The sequence below is a fragment of the Ranitomeya imitator genome, chromosome 6 (assembly GCF_032444005.1).
Source record: "Ranitomeya imitator isolate aRanImi1 chromosome 6, aRanImi1.pri, whole genome shotgun sequence".
Lineage (NCBI taxonomy): Eukaryota > Metazoa > Chordata > Amphibia > Anura > Dendrobatidae > Ranitomeya > Ranitomeya imitator.
In genome coordinates, this window is record NC_091287.1 from 153321469 (window position 1) to 153340013 (window position 18545).

The following is an 18545-nucleotide window of genomic DNA, read 5'->3' on the forward strand; positions in this document are numbered from 1 at the left end:
AGCTCTGGCCATGTATCCAGCTTAGAGACCCAAAACTTGAACGGGGAAGAGCCGTCTGGGAGTACAGTAAGAGGGCAAGCCATGTAGTCTGTCACCATCTGACGGAACCGTTGCCTCCTGCTGACTGGAGCCGCCGGTGATGGTGTAGACATTTGGGGCGGGCACACAAAAGTGTGCCAGAGTTGTGCCATACTGGGCTTGCCTTGGGCAGAGGCACTGCTTCTGCTCCCTCTTTGGGCAGAGCCTCCCCCACTGCCTCGACGCACTGAGCTGCTTTGTAAAGCACTAGCAGCACTCCTCTCAGTTGGACAGGAGAAGATGATGGAATTCACCAGTGTGTCGTGGTACTCCCGCAATTTACGCTCCCGGGTCAAGGCAGGGATGAGGTTTTGGACGTTGTCCCGGTAGCGAGGATCGAGGAGGGTGAACACCCAATAATCAGGCATGTTGAGAATGTGGTCGATGCGGCGGTCGTTTCTCAGGCACTGCAGCATGAAATCCACCATGTGCTGCAGAGTGCCAACTGGCCCAGAAACGCTGTCCCCTGCTTGAGACATGATCTCTGCCCGCTCGTCATCACCCCACCCTCGCTGTACACACTGACCACTGGACAATTGTGTCGCTCCCTCCTCTGGACGGAGCTCTTCCTCCTCCATTGACTCCTCCTCATCCTCCTCACAAATTGGCCCCTGCGTACCCCTTTGTGAGGAACCACGTGGCGCTGACTCTCCAGAAGCTGATGGAAAAGGTGACTCCTCATCCTCCACCTCTTCCACCACATCATCCCTTAACCCTTGCAAAGTTTGCTGAAGCAGGCAGATAAGGGGGATAGTCATGCTGACTAGTGCATCATCTGCACTTGCCATCCGCGTGGAATAATCAAAAGGACGCAAAACCTGGCAGACGTCCTTCATAGTGGCCCACTCTGTGGTTGTGAAGTCTGATCGGCGCTGACTGCGACTTCTTTGCGCCTGATGCAGCTGGTACTCCATAACTGCTTGCTGCTGCTCACACAACCGCTCTAACATATGTAACGTGGAATTCCACCGGGTAGGTAGGTCACATATGATGCGGTGTTCCGGAAGGCGGAATCGGCGCTGCAGAGCAGCAATGCGGGATCTGGCCAAGCTGGAACGCCGCAAGTGAGCACACTCTAGGCGGACCTTGTGCAGCAGGGCATCAAGATCCGGATAGTCCCTCAGAAAACTCTGCACAACCAAATTGAGCACATGTGCCAGACATGGGATGTGAGTGAGGTTGCCAAGGGCCAAAGCTGCCACCAGATTTCGGCCATTGTCACACACTACCATGCCTGGCTGGAGATTCGCTGGCAGTAACCACACATCGCTCTCCTGCTTGATGGCATTCCAGAGCTCCTGCGCTGTGTGGCTTCGATGCCCCAATGAAACTAGTTTCAAGACGGCCTGCTGACATTTGGCCACGGCTGTGCTCATGTCGGTCATAGGTAAACGTTCACGGGTCCATGTGGAGGTGGACTGTGACGGATCCTGCAGAGAGGAATCAGAGGAACTGGTGTAAGAGGAGGAGTCGATGCGTACAGACTGGATTCCTGCAATCCTTGGAGTGGGCAGGACACGTCCTGCGCCACTCGCACAATCTGTACCTGGCTCAACAACATTAACCCAATGGGCAGTGAGGGAAACATATCGCCCCTGTCCATGCTGACTGGTCCACGCATCGGTGGTGAGGTGGACCTTGCTACTGACGGCGTTCAGTAGCGCATGTTTTATGTTTGCCTCAACATGCCTGTGCAGGGCAGGGACAGCCTGCCTGCTGAAGTAAAAGCGGCTGGGCACCTTGTACTGTGGGACTGCCAATGCCATCAAGTCACGGAAGCTGTCAGTCTCCACCAGCCTGAACGAGAGCATTTCCAGGGACAACAGTTTGGCAATGCCTGCATTCAGAGCCTGTGCTCGGGGGTGGTTGGCCGAGAATGCCCGCCTTTTCTCCCATGCCTGGACTACCGATGGCTGTAGAGTAGACTGGGAGTGTGAGGATGACTGGGAAGGTGGTGCTGTGGGTGGAATTACACTAGGTCTCTGGACAACAGTGGAGGAAGAGGCAACACGAGATGAAGAGGTGGTAGCTGCTGCTGTTGGTTGGCCTACGTCTTCACTGTGTTTCTGTAACTCCACCGCGTGCCTGTTCCGCACATGTTTCCACATATTTGTGGTATTGAGGTTGCTGACACTTTTACCTCTTTTTACTTTCTGATGACACAGCTTGCATTTGACAAAACAAATGTCATCTGCAACTGTGTCAAAAAAGGACCAGGCACTGCAAGTCTTGGGAGCGCCCTTTTTGGCTTTGGAAACAGACAGGCTCCTAACGGGTGCCAAAGTGGAGGCTACAGGCTCCGCGGTCTTCCCCCTCCCTCTTCCTCTTTGGCCCGTAAGGGGAAGCTCTTCCTCAGAGCTGCTCCCACCACCTTCCTGTTCCTCACGCCACGATGGGTCAAGGACCTCATCATCTCCACTACCCTCTGCCACCAACTGCTCCTCCTGGGTAGTCTCGGCAGCACAGTACGCATCAGAAAGCGGCACCTGAGTTTCATCATCAGATGCGTACTGCGCTGTGGTCACCGGAGGCACTGGCCCACCTGCCTCTTCAGAGTCAGAGAGATAAAGCTTTTGGGCATCACTGCACACTGCCTCTTCTTCCATTTCTCCAATGCTGCTTGGCTGGCCCCCTGTTTCCAAGCCAAGAGATTCAGAGAACAGAAGTAGAGACGGCTCCTGTCCTGGGCTCTCTGACTGCCTGGCCAATTTGGCAGGTGGTGAAGAGACAGATGGCTGCTCTCCAGTGCTCTGTGCCTGAGAGGATGTGGCACTAACTGAAGTCGATGCCGAGGCGTTAGCTGCCATCCACCCGACAACGGCTTCAATTTGGTCTTCACGTAGCAGCGGTGCATGGCGCTCTCCGACAAAGCTGCGCATGAAGGACTGTTCCCTGCTGAAACTGAGTGACGACGAGTCACCGGCGCCCGCAGCAGGCACAGAATCACCACGTCCTCTCCCTGCTCCTCTCCCTGCTCCGTGCCCACGCCCACGTGCCTTACTCCCTGCCCTCTTCATCTTGGTTGACAGATAAAGATAAGCAGAAAAGTACTAAGGCCTTAGTGTGCTTATTCCTGAAATGCTCCTCCTAACAGGTGTAAGAAACACTAATGTTGTAAATTGTGGACTAAACTTTATTATTTTTCAAATGTGGCCTACACAAGTGTTAAGTTGTGTTTGGTGAACTTAACTTTTTTTTTGGTGCAGATCGGGCTACAGAGCTAGTTTAAATCACACGGAGACCGTGCAGACAGCCGTAAACGGCGCTGCAAGGCCAAAAAACCCTCCTCTCGGTTATCCTATATAGTGTTTTTCCACTATTTAGCTGGATACGAGTGGAAAGACACTAATAGGAATTTTTTTTTTCAAATTTTAAACTGGCTGCACTATTTGAAAAAAAGGAAATTGTTTTTCAAGGTATGAGGCAGTAACGCACCCTGAGCTGAATCCAACCGGCTATGGCTGCACACAGACTACAGGGCGAGCTGCGCTCACACAGAGACCGTGCAGACAGCCGTAAACGGCGCTGCAAGGCCAAAAAACCCTCCTCTAGGTTATCCTATATAGTGTTTTTCCACTATTTAGCTGGATACGAGTGGAAAGACACTAATAGGAATTTTTTTTTTCAAATTTTAAACAGGCTGCACTATTTGAAAAAAAGTAAAATTTTTCTCAAGGTATGAGCCAGTAACGAACCCTGAGCTGAATCCAACCGGCTATGGCTGCACACAGACTACAGGGCGAGCTGGGCTCACACGGAGACCGTGCAGACAGCCGTAAACGGCGCTGCAAGGCCAAAAAAACCTCCTCTAGGTTATCCTATATAGTGTTTTTCCACTATTTAGCTGGATACGAGTGGAAAGACACTAATAGGAATTTTTTTTTCAAATTTTAAACTGGCTGCACTATTTGAAAAAAAGGAAATTGTTTTTCAAGGTATGAGGCAGTAACGCACCCTGAGCTGAATCCAACCGGCTATGGCTGCACACAGACTACAGGGCGAGCTGCGCTCACACAGAGACCGTGCAGACAGCCGTAAACGGCGCTGCAAGGCCAAAAAACCCTCCTCTAGGTTATCCTATATAGTGTTTTTCCACTATTTAGCTGGATACGAGTGGAAAGACACTAATAGGAATTTTTGTTTTTCAAATTTTAAACAGGCTGCACTATTTGAAAAAAAGTAAAATTTTTCTCTAGGTATGAGCCAGTAACGTACCCTGAGCTGAATCCAACCGGCTATGGCTGCACACAGACTACAGGGCGAGCTGGGCTCACACGGAGACCGTGCAGACAGCCGTAAACGGCGCTGCAAGGCCAAAAAACCCTCCTCTAGGTTATCCTATATAGTGTTTTTCCACTATTTAGCTGGATACGAGTGGAAAGACACTAATAGGAATTTTTTTTTTTTCAAATTTTAAACAGGCTGCACTATTTGAAAAAAAGTAAAATTTTTCTCAAGGTATGAGCCAGTAACGAACCCTGAGCTGAATCCAACCGGCTATGGCTGCACACAGACTACAGGGCGAGCTGGGCTCACACGGAGACCGTGCAGACAGCCGTAAACGGCGCTGCAAGGCCCAAAAACCCCCCTCTAGGTTATCCTATGTAGTGTTTTTCCACAATAGAGCTGGAGACTGGTGGAAAAACACTAATAGGAAATTTGAGAAAAAATGTGCAGCAGGCTGCACTAAGAGCAAAAAAGGACAACTGTGTGAGGCAGTGTGAACCCCCCCTGAGCTGAATACAACCGGGTATATGGTTGCACACAGACTACAGAGTGAGCTGCACACACACACACACACAGAGACCTTGCAGAACGCTGTTAAAACAGCGCTGCAAGGCAAGAGCAAGGTGAACAGTGAAGAACACACAGCGTTTTGCTAAATTAGCCTTTGGAAAGGAAAATAAAGCAATTAGCTAGCTCGACTGGCCCTCAGTTAGAACACAGCGTCCTGTCCCTAACTGAAATCACAGCAGAGTGAGCGCAAAATGGCGGCAGCGTTTTTTATAGTGCAGAGTGACATCATTTCAGCAGCCAATCCAAGCCTTGCCAGTACTTACATGCCCACCATGCTAAACAGGATGTGCCCACACTTCCAATCATTCCTCATTGGCTGCTGCGTTCAGTTTGAATTCTGGGAACTTCCGATTCCGGTATCCGATACGCGGGAAGTATCGGAATTCGGTATCGGAATTCCGATACCGCAAATATCGGCCGATACCCGATACTTGCGGTATCGGAATGCTCAACACTACTAATAACATCTTAACATTATTATTATTATGATATCAATATGAGCAATACGGATATTTTTCTCTCATAGAAAAAATGGTTATCCAGCTCACCCATAAACTGAAATCCGGTAGTGCAGGGACATGAAGGCTTGTGTTGGCAACACAAAATGGAGACAACTTGGTAGGAAGGGAAGATATCCAGCAACAGATCCGGAGAGGTAAGTGTAATCAAAAACAACTATTTAACTTAAAAAATTATTTTAAAAAATATATTTTTTCTCTCAAAAATTTGATTTGTATCATATTACCAAAAATTGCACATCCATGGAAATGCACCACACTGACGCGTTTCAAACTACTTGTTCTTAGTCATAATATGGTATTATTTTCTGTAGGTACAACCATTTATCATTTATCATTGATTTTTTATTTTGTACATTAAGGCTATGTTCACATGCAGCATTTTGCACCATTTATTGTGAAAATTAAAAGCTTCTTTTTACAGTACCAGCAAAGGCTACAAGATTTAAAAATATCACACACACGCTTGTTTTTTTTCTGACTGAATTTCAGAACTGCAGCGTTTTTTCAGTCTGGAGCATGTCAATTCTTTCAGCATTTTGAATGCAGCTCTTTTACTGCCAAGAGAGCAGGCTTTGGCTGCATGTGAACATAGCCTTAGGTATGTTTCCATGGTCAGTAAACGCTGCGGGTTGGACGCTGCGTACATCCGCAGCGTCAAACCCGCAGCATCCAGATGTTACAGCATAGTTTATGGGATTTCAAGAAATCCCATCTCCACTATGCGTTCAGAGATGCCCCTGGCACCCCTGCGTAAATGGCATGCGGCGCATCTTCCCAGACTGCAGTATGGTGCAGATTTTACCTGCGCAAATCCTGAGCCATTCCTGACCATGGAAACATACCCTTATTCTTGGCATATGCCAAGGCTATGACCAGTTTGTAAGCAGTGTTGTCTTTTTTGTAAAACTAGATTACCGTAGATAAAATCAAGGAATGTGAGATGGAGTTTAAAGACTACTCAGGAAACCTATGTTCACACTTGCCTTCAGCAATCCCATTTATCTGTCCTGTTTTTAGGAACAGAAAAATGGAATAATGCCAAAAAAAGAATCCATTAAATAACTAATACAAACAGAAGCAGAGGTGCCCTATTGATTCTCATAGGTTCAATGTAGGTTCTGTTATTTCTCAGTTTTCAGGACAGAAGAAAACATTCTGACTTCTTTGCTTTTACTTCCATTCTAAAATCCAACACATAAAGGAACCCAGACAGCGCATAATAATCAGTGCGGGCTCATCTGCTTCTGTTTGCATCTGTTGCGTAACAGATCTGTTTTTAACATTACTCAGTTTGCCTGTTTCTCAAAATGTTAAAGACAAAAGAAAAGTTCAATCGGAAGTTTGAACACAAGTTCTCCTGACACATAATAAAATCAAAGTGTTTATTTTTTTTTTATTTTTTTTAGAAAATTAATATTTATTTTAGTGGTAATCTCTAATCCTTTTTAACAAAATAAAGCTTTTTTTTTATTCATTTAACACATATTTGTTTCAAAATTAAAAAAATATGACTTTAAATCTGTGAAAGCAATCCAGACCAAAATAGCTCAACCAGGAAAAATTGCAAGATTTTTCAAAAATTAGATCATTATGAAGCAATGGCATCTTTCAAACATTCATTGTTCACAGGAACTATCCCTTTTGACTGCATACAACTGGCAGAACTACAGAAATCATTCACAGTTACAAAAAAGCTTTTGGCAGCATGTTTCAGTTCCTAAATATTACCTTTTAATAGATTAAAAAAAAATCTGACGATGGTTTTTCATGCATAACAGAAATATGCGCTATTGCCATAAAGATTGTATATTTCTCTTAGGAAATGTCAGTATCCGCAAAAAGCTCTAGACTACTGCAGTCACAATGCAGCTTATGGCCCTCTTATGTGCAGTTCTGGATACCCCGATTCTATACTTCCCCAACATCTTGATTTCTTAGCAAGAAAGAAAAAGTTTCAGGTGAATATCTGAGATAAACGCACATCTTTATTAATATGTCTAAAATAAAATATACAGACAGTGTTAGTGTAACGATATGAAGTATATCGTAGCACAACCATGTATCCCGTGTATGGGGCAGCATGGTGGCGCATGGGGCAGCACGGTGGCACAGTGGATAGCACAGCAGCCTTGCAGCGCTGGAGTCCTGGTTTCAAGCCCCACTAAGGACAACATCTGCAAAGAGTTTGTATGTTCTCCCCGTGTTTGCGTGGGTTTCCTTCGGGTACTCCGCTTTCCTCCCACATTCCAAAGACATAGTGATAGGGAATTTAGATTGTGAGCCCCAACGGTGACAGCAACGATAATGTGTGCAACCTGTAAAGCGCTGCGGAATATGTTAGTGCTATATAAAAAAAAAAGAAAGAAAGAAAGAAGTGTATCGGTCCACAAGTAGGTTCCCAGGCCAGTGTATGAAGAACCAGAACTTGGCACTCAACTTAAATACTAAATCCAGAAATACTTTAATGCAGTCCGTTCAATAAACGTTTCGGTCCCACATGGACCTTCGTCAGTCTATTATCAACACGATAAACAAAAGCAAACAAAATACATATATATGTATATCAAATGAAATAAAAAGAAAAAAAAGAAACCTGAACATAACTAACATAACAAAATCATCCTCAAATTATAAGTACGTACATGTGACAGAAGTAAAGGTATCAGGTAAACAGGGGTAAGGAAAGGGTACCTACCCGACTGTTTGAAGAAAAAGAGATGGAAGGTAAGTATATTTAAACCTGTAAAGGAATGCCTGTAGGGAGGTAGGATAAAGAGGTGTGATAGTCGTTATCTATAAGCAAAGGAAAGAAAGATACTTGTAGAATTGGCAGGTAGTAAAAGGTCAATAGTGCCCTATATGTAAAGTGATGTATCTGCAAAAAATATTATATATATATGTATATATATACAGTATATATATATATACCTTAGCTTAAGTTCTATGACAATCAGTAAAAGAGATGGTGTTGGTTTGTAGGGTTGAAAGCCGTTGTTACCAACAGATGGGGAAAATGGGGTAGTGATAAATACAAAAATGCTGTAGTTAAGAATATAGTGGATTATTATACTATATATTGGTATCAGTGGAGAAAACTGTGGTATCTGAAATAGGGGGCTAATGGCGTGGTGTAACATGAATGCATGGATGTCAATAGAATGTACTATGCCCGTAAAGGTAGTGCAGTAAACGTTAGAACTCACTTGTATATGAGGGAGAATCCTGTCTGCACCAACGCGGCATCCACCACTTTGTGGATGAGGCAAAAGGTGTCGGGATGAATACAAATAAGGAAGGGGCAGGACTAACCATCTAACGTACTGGAAGTACGTCAGCGGAAGTGATGTGTGCATTCCACGGCCAGGAAATGTATGCATTCCACTGCGTATTAGGGTGGTGTATGGTAGAGGAGTATTGTGGATATATTATGCAGCAATATGGGGAAGAGGTGGGGAGTAAAGAAGGAAAGTGGGCGATGTTTTATGTAGATAAATGATGAAAATAATGGGAAACTAGAAAAAAATATTAAATTAAAAATGAAATATAAGATAACCTTAACTTGAATGGAAAAGTGTGGAATAAATGAGAATACAAAGCAAATGCAAAATGTTTATTTAAGGGTTCTCATTGAAAACACACCAAGCATGCCAGAAAGTATTTGCAGTCGAATAGGTAGAGGAAGAAGGTCAGTCCAAGAGAAAGGAATGGGAGGGAGGTGATCAATACAGATGGCTCTGTAATAAGAAAAAGAAATATTGGCAAACATTCCGTACTGTAATGAATGAAGACCATGAGGTAAAAACAACCAAGATCACTCCAGAGATAAAGTCCTTACTAATGGTACATACAAATATAATGGGTACACATAGGGTTCAAAACCACAATCAACAGTGGTATATCAATAAATAGTCATATGAAAGATGAGAGGTCATATTCCCTATTGAGTCTCTTTGGGGATAACGTCTAGAGTTCATGAATACAGTGAGCCTCACATTTTTTGAGGATACAAATGCGATCACCACTACGTCTCACAATTGAGATGTGTTCTATTACCTGAAAACTGAGTTGTGAAACCTGGTGTCCTGCACTGATGAAATGGTACGAAATGGGAAGTAATAAATTCCTCTATCTAGTAGTAGATTTGTGTTTTAAGATACGGTCCTTGATGGCTTGGGTGGTTTCGCCGACATAAAGGAGTCTGCATGGGCATTTTATGAGGTAGAAAACAAAGGAAGTGTTAAATGTAAAGCAGCCCTCGATGGAATATCTTTTACCAGAATGAGGGTGGTGGATAATGTTGCCTTTCAGGACATTACATTGGTTACACTGAAGACAAGGAAAGGAGCCCATCAGGAGAAATCTCTTTGTTGGATGTGGGTAGTGGACCAATGTCAGCCTTCACAAGGGTATCACGAATGTTGGGTGTACGTTTGTAGCACGGGAGAAAATGGTTATGAAACTCTGGAATATTGGGGTGTGCTGTCTGAATTAGGTCCCAATGGCATATAATGGTTTTGTGGAGGATATGTACAAAAGGGTGATATGTAGGGACAATAGACACCCATTGTTCAATGATGCAGAGGTCTCCTGCAGCAAGGTCTTAGGGTAACCGTGTACCCTGAATTTATTGTGCATTTTGCCCACTCTTAGGGAATTGAGGGAAGGATCGGACACAATCCTACGAACTCTACTGAACTGGGAGTGTGGAATGGACTTTTCAACAGCTGGTGGATGAAGGCTATCAAAATGTAGGAGGCTGTTCCGATCAGTAGATTTGGTATAGAAATCTGTTTTGAGAAGATCCAAATGGTCTTTTATGACCATGGTATCAAGAAAATTTACCTGTTGGGAGCTGCTGGTAATGGTGAAGGAAAGTTCGGGCCATGCAGAGTTGAGATTGTGGAGAAAGGAATTTAACGTAACAGATGTGCCATCCCAAATGCAGAATACATCATCGATATAGCATTTCCACAAAAGGCTATGGGAGCAGAAGCAGGGATCAGTGTAAATGACTTCCTCTTCAAATCGTGCCATGTAGCGGTTTGCATGCAGTGGAGCAACATTTTAACCCATTGCGGTCCTTCTTATTAGCAGATAGAATGAATCTTGAAACATAAAAAAATTATTTGTAAGGACTATTGTAAGTAATTCCAGACACAATTATATTTTGTCAGCGTGCATGAGTGATGAGGTTAACAATTGGCGTACACAGGTGATGCCCTTGTTGTGGGGAATTGCCGTGTAAAGATCCTTCAAGTCAAACAATGCCAACATAGCTGTCTCAGGTAGGGGGCCAAAAGAATTAATGTACCATAGAAAGTCTCCAGTATCGAGCAGGAAAGAAGAAATTTTTACAAATGAGAGGGGTAAGTATTTTCTCTAAGAAGATGGAAAGAGGGGAGAGAATAGACTCTGCAGATGCTACAATAGGCCGACCAGGAGATTCCTCAAAATTCTTGTGTACCTTAGGTAAGGTGTAAAATACAGGTATAATAGGGTTGGCCTTGGTAAGGAAGTCACGTGTCTTAATATCAATGACTGCCTGGTTCAAAAATGATGTGAGAGTCCTGTTAATAAGTTCAAGGATATCCCGGGTGGGATCCCTTGGGAGTTTGACATATACCGTATTGCCCCTAAGCTGATGATATATTTCTTGTAAATAGTCTGATCTATTCATAACGACAATGGCACTGCCTTTGTCGGCTGGTTTGATAATGAGATCCTTATCCTCACGCAGAGAGTGTGAGGCTTGGAAATCAAGAGTATTCAGATTAGGTCGAAGGTGTAATTTGCCATCCTCAATGTCTTGTCTTAACATATGGGATGCACTGTCAACAAATTCTATAAATGTCTCGAGGACATGTGAGCCCCATGGTGGAGTATAGGTACTCTTCGTATGAAGGCTAAGGTCAGCAGCTGTCAAGAGCTTATAATCAGGGGGAGGATTGGTGGGAGCCGGTGTGACAGTTTTGTCGTAGAACCGCTGTAACTCCATGTCCATATTAAAGGTGTTAAGACGATACGCTGGACAAAATGTAAGGCCTTTTTGTAATAAATGAGATTTGGCAACACTCAGAGTTCGTGAAGAGATGTTAATCACCAATGGGCATGTGCCTGTCACTCTCTGTTCTGTATTTCTTCTTTCGCTGTCCCCGACGGATCTTCTTCTCCTTTATCTTCTTGGTCTTTGGCCTAAAAAATGATTTGGTCCTGGACGGGAGTCGTGTCTATCAGTTTCAGAGCCAGAGCCTACATCTGGATCTGAAACTGATAGACATGACTCCCATATATATGTATTTGTTTGCTTTTGTTTGCTGTGTTGATATTAGACTCACGAAGGTCCATGTGGGACTGAAACGTTTATTGAACGGACTGCATTAAAGTACTTCTGGATTTACTATTTAAGTTGAGTGCCAAGTTCTATTTCTTTAGTATTAGTGTAACAACAGAAGATCACAAGTAAACAGACCAACCGGATGAGAAAACACTTGGATAAAAACATGCACAGTGTAATTCAGTGTATACCACAAGTGGACAGTGAATAACCACAAGTTAAAAAAAACAATATTTTCAGATTGTTAAGAAGAAACAATTTGGCTGGGATCTATATGGCAACTTTGGCCGCAACGCTTATCACCCAACCAAAGTTGGCAAGGTGTCAATGCTACATCGCAGCACAATGCAAGTGAACGGAGTACTGCATCTGTGACAAACAAGTCGCAGGACGTCTAAAGATTTTTTATGAACTTTGCACAACACATCACAGGCAAAGTCGCCATGTGGCTCCAGACTTAGGCAAATAAAGTAAAGCAAAAGGGATACATGGCACCAATCTACTCCAAAAATATGACTTCCAGAAAGACAGGTAACAGTTGCAAAAAGTAGTAAACACACCTTGAAGTAAGTCCAATTTTCACAGTAAGATAGTCAAAGTGACATAGGGTGGAACATAAGGGAATCAGAGACCCACCATACCTGATGCGCGTTTTGCTTACAAATCTACAGTACAGTAATACCTCACTCAAATCCAATATACAAACATCATATTTGTTACATCCCAAGAGCCCAATATTAACCCCTTCATGACCTTGGGATTTTCCGCTTTTCCGTGTTCGTTTTTCACTCCCCTCCTTCCCAGAGCCATAACTTTTTTATTTTTCCGTCAATTTGGCCATGTGAGGGCTTATTTTTTGCGGGACGAGTTGTACTTTTGAACGACATCATTGGTTTTACCATGTCGCGTACTAGAAAACGGGAAAAAAAATCCAAGTGCGGTGAAATTGCAAAAACAGTGCAATCCTACACTTGTTTTTTGCTTGGCTTTTTTGCTAGGTTCACTAAATGCTAAAACTGACCTGCCATTATGATTCTCCAGGTCATTATGAGTTCATAGACACCTAACATGACTTGGTCATTTTTTATCTAAGTGGTGAAAAAAAATTTCAAACTTTGCTAAAAAAAAAAATAAAAAATTGCGCCATTTTCTGATACTCGTAGCGTCTCCATTTTTCATGATCTGGGGTCGGGTGATGGCTTATTTTTTGCATGCCGAGCTGGCATTTTTAATGATAGCATTTTGGTGCAGATACATTCTTTTGATCGCCCATTATTGCATTTTAATTCAATGTCGTGGCGACCAAAAAAACGTAATTCTGGCGTTTTGAATTTTTTTCTCGCTATGCCGTTTAGCGATCAGGTTAATCCTTTTGACCTCGGATGTACTATCCCGTCCGAGGTCAGAAAGGGGTTAATCACCTGCCATGCTCCAGCGCCAAGTGCTGTATCATACCTCTTTCAAAGCTGGCTTAGCCTCCTATATACAGCATGAGCCCCACATAGCCTCTTATATACAGCTGGAGCCCCACATAACCTTCCATATACAGTGTGAGACCCGCATAGCCTCTTATATACAGCATGATCTCCCACATTGCCTCCTATATAAATACAATTGGTGCAAGATGCATTCAGTGCTGTCTTCTTCTCAAGGATGCATATAGCTGTGAGATTGGGCGGTGGCAGCAGATGGGCGGCGGACCAAGGCATTGTTTTAGCCCTTCAGCTGTCTCAGGTTCACGGGCTGGACTGGAACAGCCAGAGGGCCGGATGTGGCCCGCAAGCCACAGTTGACCAGGTGTGTTCTAAACAAATAATTATACTCAGTTGATGAATTATTAAAAACATAGCAGGTTGTCAAACAAAATAAAACTGTGCTATTTGTTCTTTGGGGTCCTAGTTTTATTATAACCCCCCTTTATGATTACTCTGCTACTGTATCATACATAACATTATAAGTAAAGAAACAGCTACCACTACTATAAACAAATATAAAAATATTTCAAGTTCACGTACCGTGCTGTCAAAACTTGAAGAAGTTCTTTTCTGTGCTGCACTCTAAGTTTATTAGTCTTGAATCGAGGATCATCTATTAGCTCAGAAAGATCTGTAATCTAAATAACGGATACGAAACAAAGAGTACCAATAAATTAAAACATACATTATTTTATACAGTTTCTATAAATTATGAGCAAATAATAAATATACATATACGGATTTCATATATTGGGCTTGATAGACAGCAGTCACAGTATCACAACAAAGTCATATCACAACTTATTCATATTAGCTGTACAGTTTAACACCTTCCCCCCGGTCAATTTTCTATCTCTGCACTTACAGTTTTACCTTCTGTTCTGCAGGCTGCAATTTTTTTGTCATGCCAAATACAGCAGAGAAAAAAAATGCAGATCTGCTCTGCCTCATTGAATAACATTAGTCTGAGTGAAATACCTTTTTTTTTTACATTGCACTCATCCGATTTATATACTTGTATGAACGAGTCCTCACACTGTAAAATTAAGGAGCATTAGAACAAGAGTCCATAAGCGTACATTGTAAAAGCGACCCTGGGTTTTACGTGTAAGTCGGATAAGGCCTCTTTCACACTTCAGTTGTTTGGCGTCAGTCTAAAACCGCCATTTTCCTCAAATAATGGATCCGTCATTTTTTTTTTGACGGATCCGCTATTTTCCCATAGACTTGCATTAGCGACGGATTGTGATGGATGGTCATCCGTTCCATCAGCCATGCGATGGATCCGTCGAAATTTGGCGGACATTGTCTGGACATAGACGGACATTGAAACGTTTTTTGTCAACGCCGAAATGGCGGATCGCGACGGATCCGTCACGTCCGCCATTCCATAGAATGGCCGCCTATGGGCGACGGATCCATCGCGACCGCCATTTTGGCGGATCCGTCGCCCCAATCCGCTTTTTCAATTGCGCATGCTCCAAAAAGTAGATAATTTTCCCAGACAACCCCCAAGTAACGGATCCGTCAAAAAAACGGATCCGTTAGAACCGTTTTCTCAACAATTGTGACGGATCCGTCTTTCCGTCACTATGTCGGAAGTGACTGACGCCAAACAACTGAAAATAGCCATCATGTGACCGAGAAGAAAATCAGAATGGCACTGGAAACTGGGGAAGATTGCAATCTATGAGTCTATTAATACACATATACTGAACTACAAATACATTTACACAGGTTAAGTCAATAAAAAGTTTAATGAGAGTAGTGAAAAAAAAGCAAATTTGTTAAAAATCACCATTTTCCCAGACCCAAAATGCTTTTATTTTTACTTGGATAGCGCTGTGTTCTTTGCATAGCAATCTAACATTTTGATACTATTTGGAGTATATATGACATTTTAATCGCTTCTTATTGCTTTTTTGGTAAAGTTGTATAGATCAAAAAATTGCAGCTCTTGCGTTTTGATATTTTTTTTCTTTGCAGGGCTTACTGTTTGGGTTCAAAAATATTTAGAATTGAGAGTCCTCAGTGGTTGTTAGAATTGAGAGTTTGGGTTCATTCATTTTATATTTTGATAGGTCATAATTTTACGAATGAAGGTATACCAAGTTAGTTTATGTTTTTATTTTTAATTAATGTTGAAAAGTGGGGTGATTCACATTTTTATATATATTTAAAAAATTTTTGTTTTAAACTTTTAAAATTATTTTTACTGTATTTTTTAGTTTCCTTAGGGGACTTGAGCCTGCGATTGCTCAATTCAACATACCGCAATACCACAATATTAATCATCAATAATGTCCGGAAAGAACTTTACTTTGTGACATAGCACTTCAAACTAACATGGAACAACCTAGTTTTGAGATCTCCATCAAATCTAAAAAATAGAAGCAAATCAAACTATGGAATGATTAAAATAAATACAACTTTATTAAGTAACTATTTTAAAAAAAGAGTAAAAATCAAACAGAAATTGCCTCATAGAAAGGGACATGGAAAAAATTTGTTAAAAACACTGTAAGGGTTCGATCACACTGGCAAGTAGCCAGCGTATAACTCGGACGTGTGTTATCGGATGTTTCAATAGATAGGGCTCACTCCAATTTTGTACTATGGAGCAATGCCGACTAGCAATTATTTTCACATGACGAGTTGGCATGAGAAAAAAATTGCTGCATGGTGCGATTGTCAGCGTATAATGGATGGCATGCACCCATACAGAGAATTGGATAACAGTAAAATGACACTCACCTCACACTCGCAGCAGAGTTTAAGCAGAAGGTCATTTGCATATAGCATCCGATTCTCTTACCATAGAGAATCATCAGATGCTATTCGCCAGTGTGAGCGAATCCTAACAATCAGGAACAAATAGCATCTATATATATAATTGTCTAAGGGTTTTTCCGTCTGTCTGTCTGTCATGGATATTCATTGGTCGCGGCCTCTGTCTGTCATGGAAATCCAAGTCGCTGATTGGTCATGGCAAAACGCCCACAACCATTGCCACGACCAATCAGCGAGAGGCACAGTCCGGCTGCAAAATGGCCGCTCCTTCCTCCCCGCAGTCAGTGCCCGCTCCATACTCCCTTCAAGTCAGCCCTCACACAGGGTTAATGGCAGCATTAATGGACCGCGTTATGCCTCAGTGTAACACACTCCATTAACGCAGCAATTAACCATGTGTGACCAACTTTTTACTTTGCATATGCAGCATCAATAGTAAAAAGATCTAATGTTACAAATAATAAAAAAAAGGTTATTCTCACTCTCCGACGTGGCGCGCTGTCCTCGACAGTGCAAGCGGCAGGTTCAGGTGCCAAGGATGCTATGCGAGAAGGACCTTCCATGACGTCACGGTCATGTGACCGCGATGTCACCACAGGTCCTGCGCTCATACCAACCCTGGGACCGGAAGCTGCCACGTGCACCGCACACAGGCGCCAGGACTTCAATTGGCCTTCGGAAGGTGAGTATATGTTTATTTTTTTATTTTAAGTCTTTTTTAACCACGCACATAGTGCGCACATTGCTATATACTACGTGGCCTGTGTTATATACTACATGGCTGCTATGTACTTCGAGGGCAGTGTTATATACTATGTGGGCAGTGTTAAATACTGTGTGGGCTGCGTTATATATTACATGGCTGCTATATACTATGTGGGCAGTGTTAAATACTATGTGGGCAATGTTATATACTGTGTGGGTTGCGTTATATACTGCATGGCTGCTATATGCTACGTGGGCAGTGTTATATACTGTGTGGGCTGCGTTATATACTACATGGCTGCTATATACTACGTGGACAGTGTTATATACTATGTGGGCAGTGTTATATACTGTGTGGGCTGCGTTATATGCTGCATGGATGCTACATACTACGTGGCCAGTGTTATATACTATGTGGGCAATGTTATATACTGCAAAGGCTGTGTTATATACAGTTTGGGCTGTGTTATATACTGCATGGCCACTGTTATATACTGTGTGGCCTGTATTAACGCATCGGGTATTCAAGAATATGTTGTGGCCTGTGCTATATACTATGTGGCTGCTATATACATACATATTCTAGAATACCCGATGCCTTAGAATCGGGCCACCATCTAGTTGCATATAAACATATAGAGGGGAAAATGAATAAACATCCCAGTGCAAAGTATATAAAATGTCCTGATCCTATTGTTAACAAGACTAGTATGTCTTGAATAAAAATAGTACCCAATTCAATTTATACATAATTAATTATTAATATATATTAATTTATTATAGAGGTGCAAATACCCCCTAATAATAAACTCACCGATGATGGGAATATGACCATGTTCCTACACCCCGAAGCGTGTTTAGCCTTGCTTCTTACAAGGGCGCTAGAAAATGGTGCCTAACTGTCCTAACCACAAGCGGCACTTGCGCACATTAATCTAGTGGTGGGCTTTTGGAAAATGGCACAAGTGGCAGCACATGCACAGATTTTGATCACGGATCGTCATTGAGCCAAGATCTAAATCTGTGATTGCGCTGTCATGGCACCCTTTTTTATGAAGTTCACTGTGAGATCAATGTGAACAAGCCCCACTTGTGATTAGAACGGTACCAGTGTGAAATTTAAAATAATAAGTAGATACAGACACTAGAGGCAGCAGAGAGCTGTGGAAGAGAAGGAGACCCTAACTACAGATTCACCCTGATGCACGAAGAACTTATTGCACCCACATTTCTAAAGATAAGGAACAGTCAGGCTGCGGAATGCTACACTTAAGCTACCTATTAAATCAGTATTACAGCTCCTTTATGAACATACAATTAGCGTGACATGAATTATCCTGATGACAGGTTCTCTGAACTGAGGTCAGACAGAGTCCAGAGTAACTCTGCTCCCTGAATGGATCCTTTGGAGGTTTCATGTGAATCATGTCACTCGGAGGTTTAGATGGAAGTGTCGGATAAATGTGATCCCAAACGTTATGTAAAATGTTCCTAACAAAAAATTAAAATCAATACATAAAAAAGGTCCCACTCAGGTCCGTCATCTGTCAATGTAAATATAGGGGACTTCCACTTTGCTGGCAGTATAAAGGTTCTGGAAAAGCAAAATGGCTCCTTGCCCCCTCCCCCCAAAGAAATCTAGTAAATTCTGAAATCCAAATGCCCCCTCCTTTCTGAGCCCCAGTGTGCCTAAACCACTCTTAGCGTCCACATGTTTGGCATTTCTGTAGTGATGAGTGCACACCTAATTTTCGGGTGCGTGTCTCCAGAAGCATTAGCTGGGCACTACTATATACTGGTCACTACAATGTACTGGTCACTACAACTGCAGTTTGAAATTTTCAC

The 18545-nt window shown here is 42.7% G+C and overlaps 1 protein-coding gene across 1 annotated transcript in view; it reads right to left on the reverse strand.

The window, feature by feature from the left end:
- Positions 1–18545, reverse strand: part of SUGCT (succinyl-CoA:glutarate-CoA transferase) — a 1605135-nt gene that overhangs the window by 866191 nt on the left and 720399 nt on the right. Inside the window, exon 11 of the mRNA XM_069730210.1 lies at positions 13746–13843. Within this exon, the coding sequence (XP_069586311.1) occupies positions 13746–13843 (98 nt within the window). The remainder of the gene's footprint in view (positions 1–13745; positions 13844–18545) is intronic.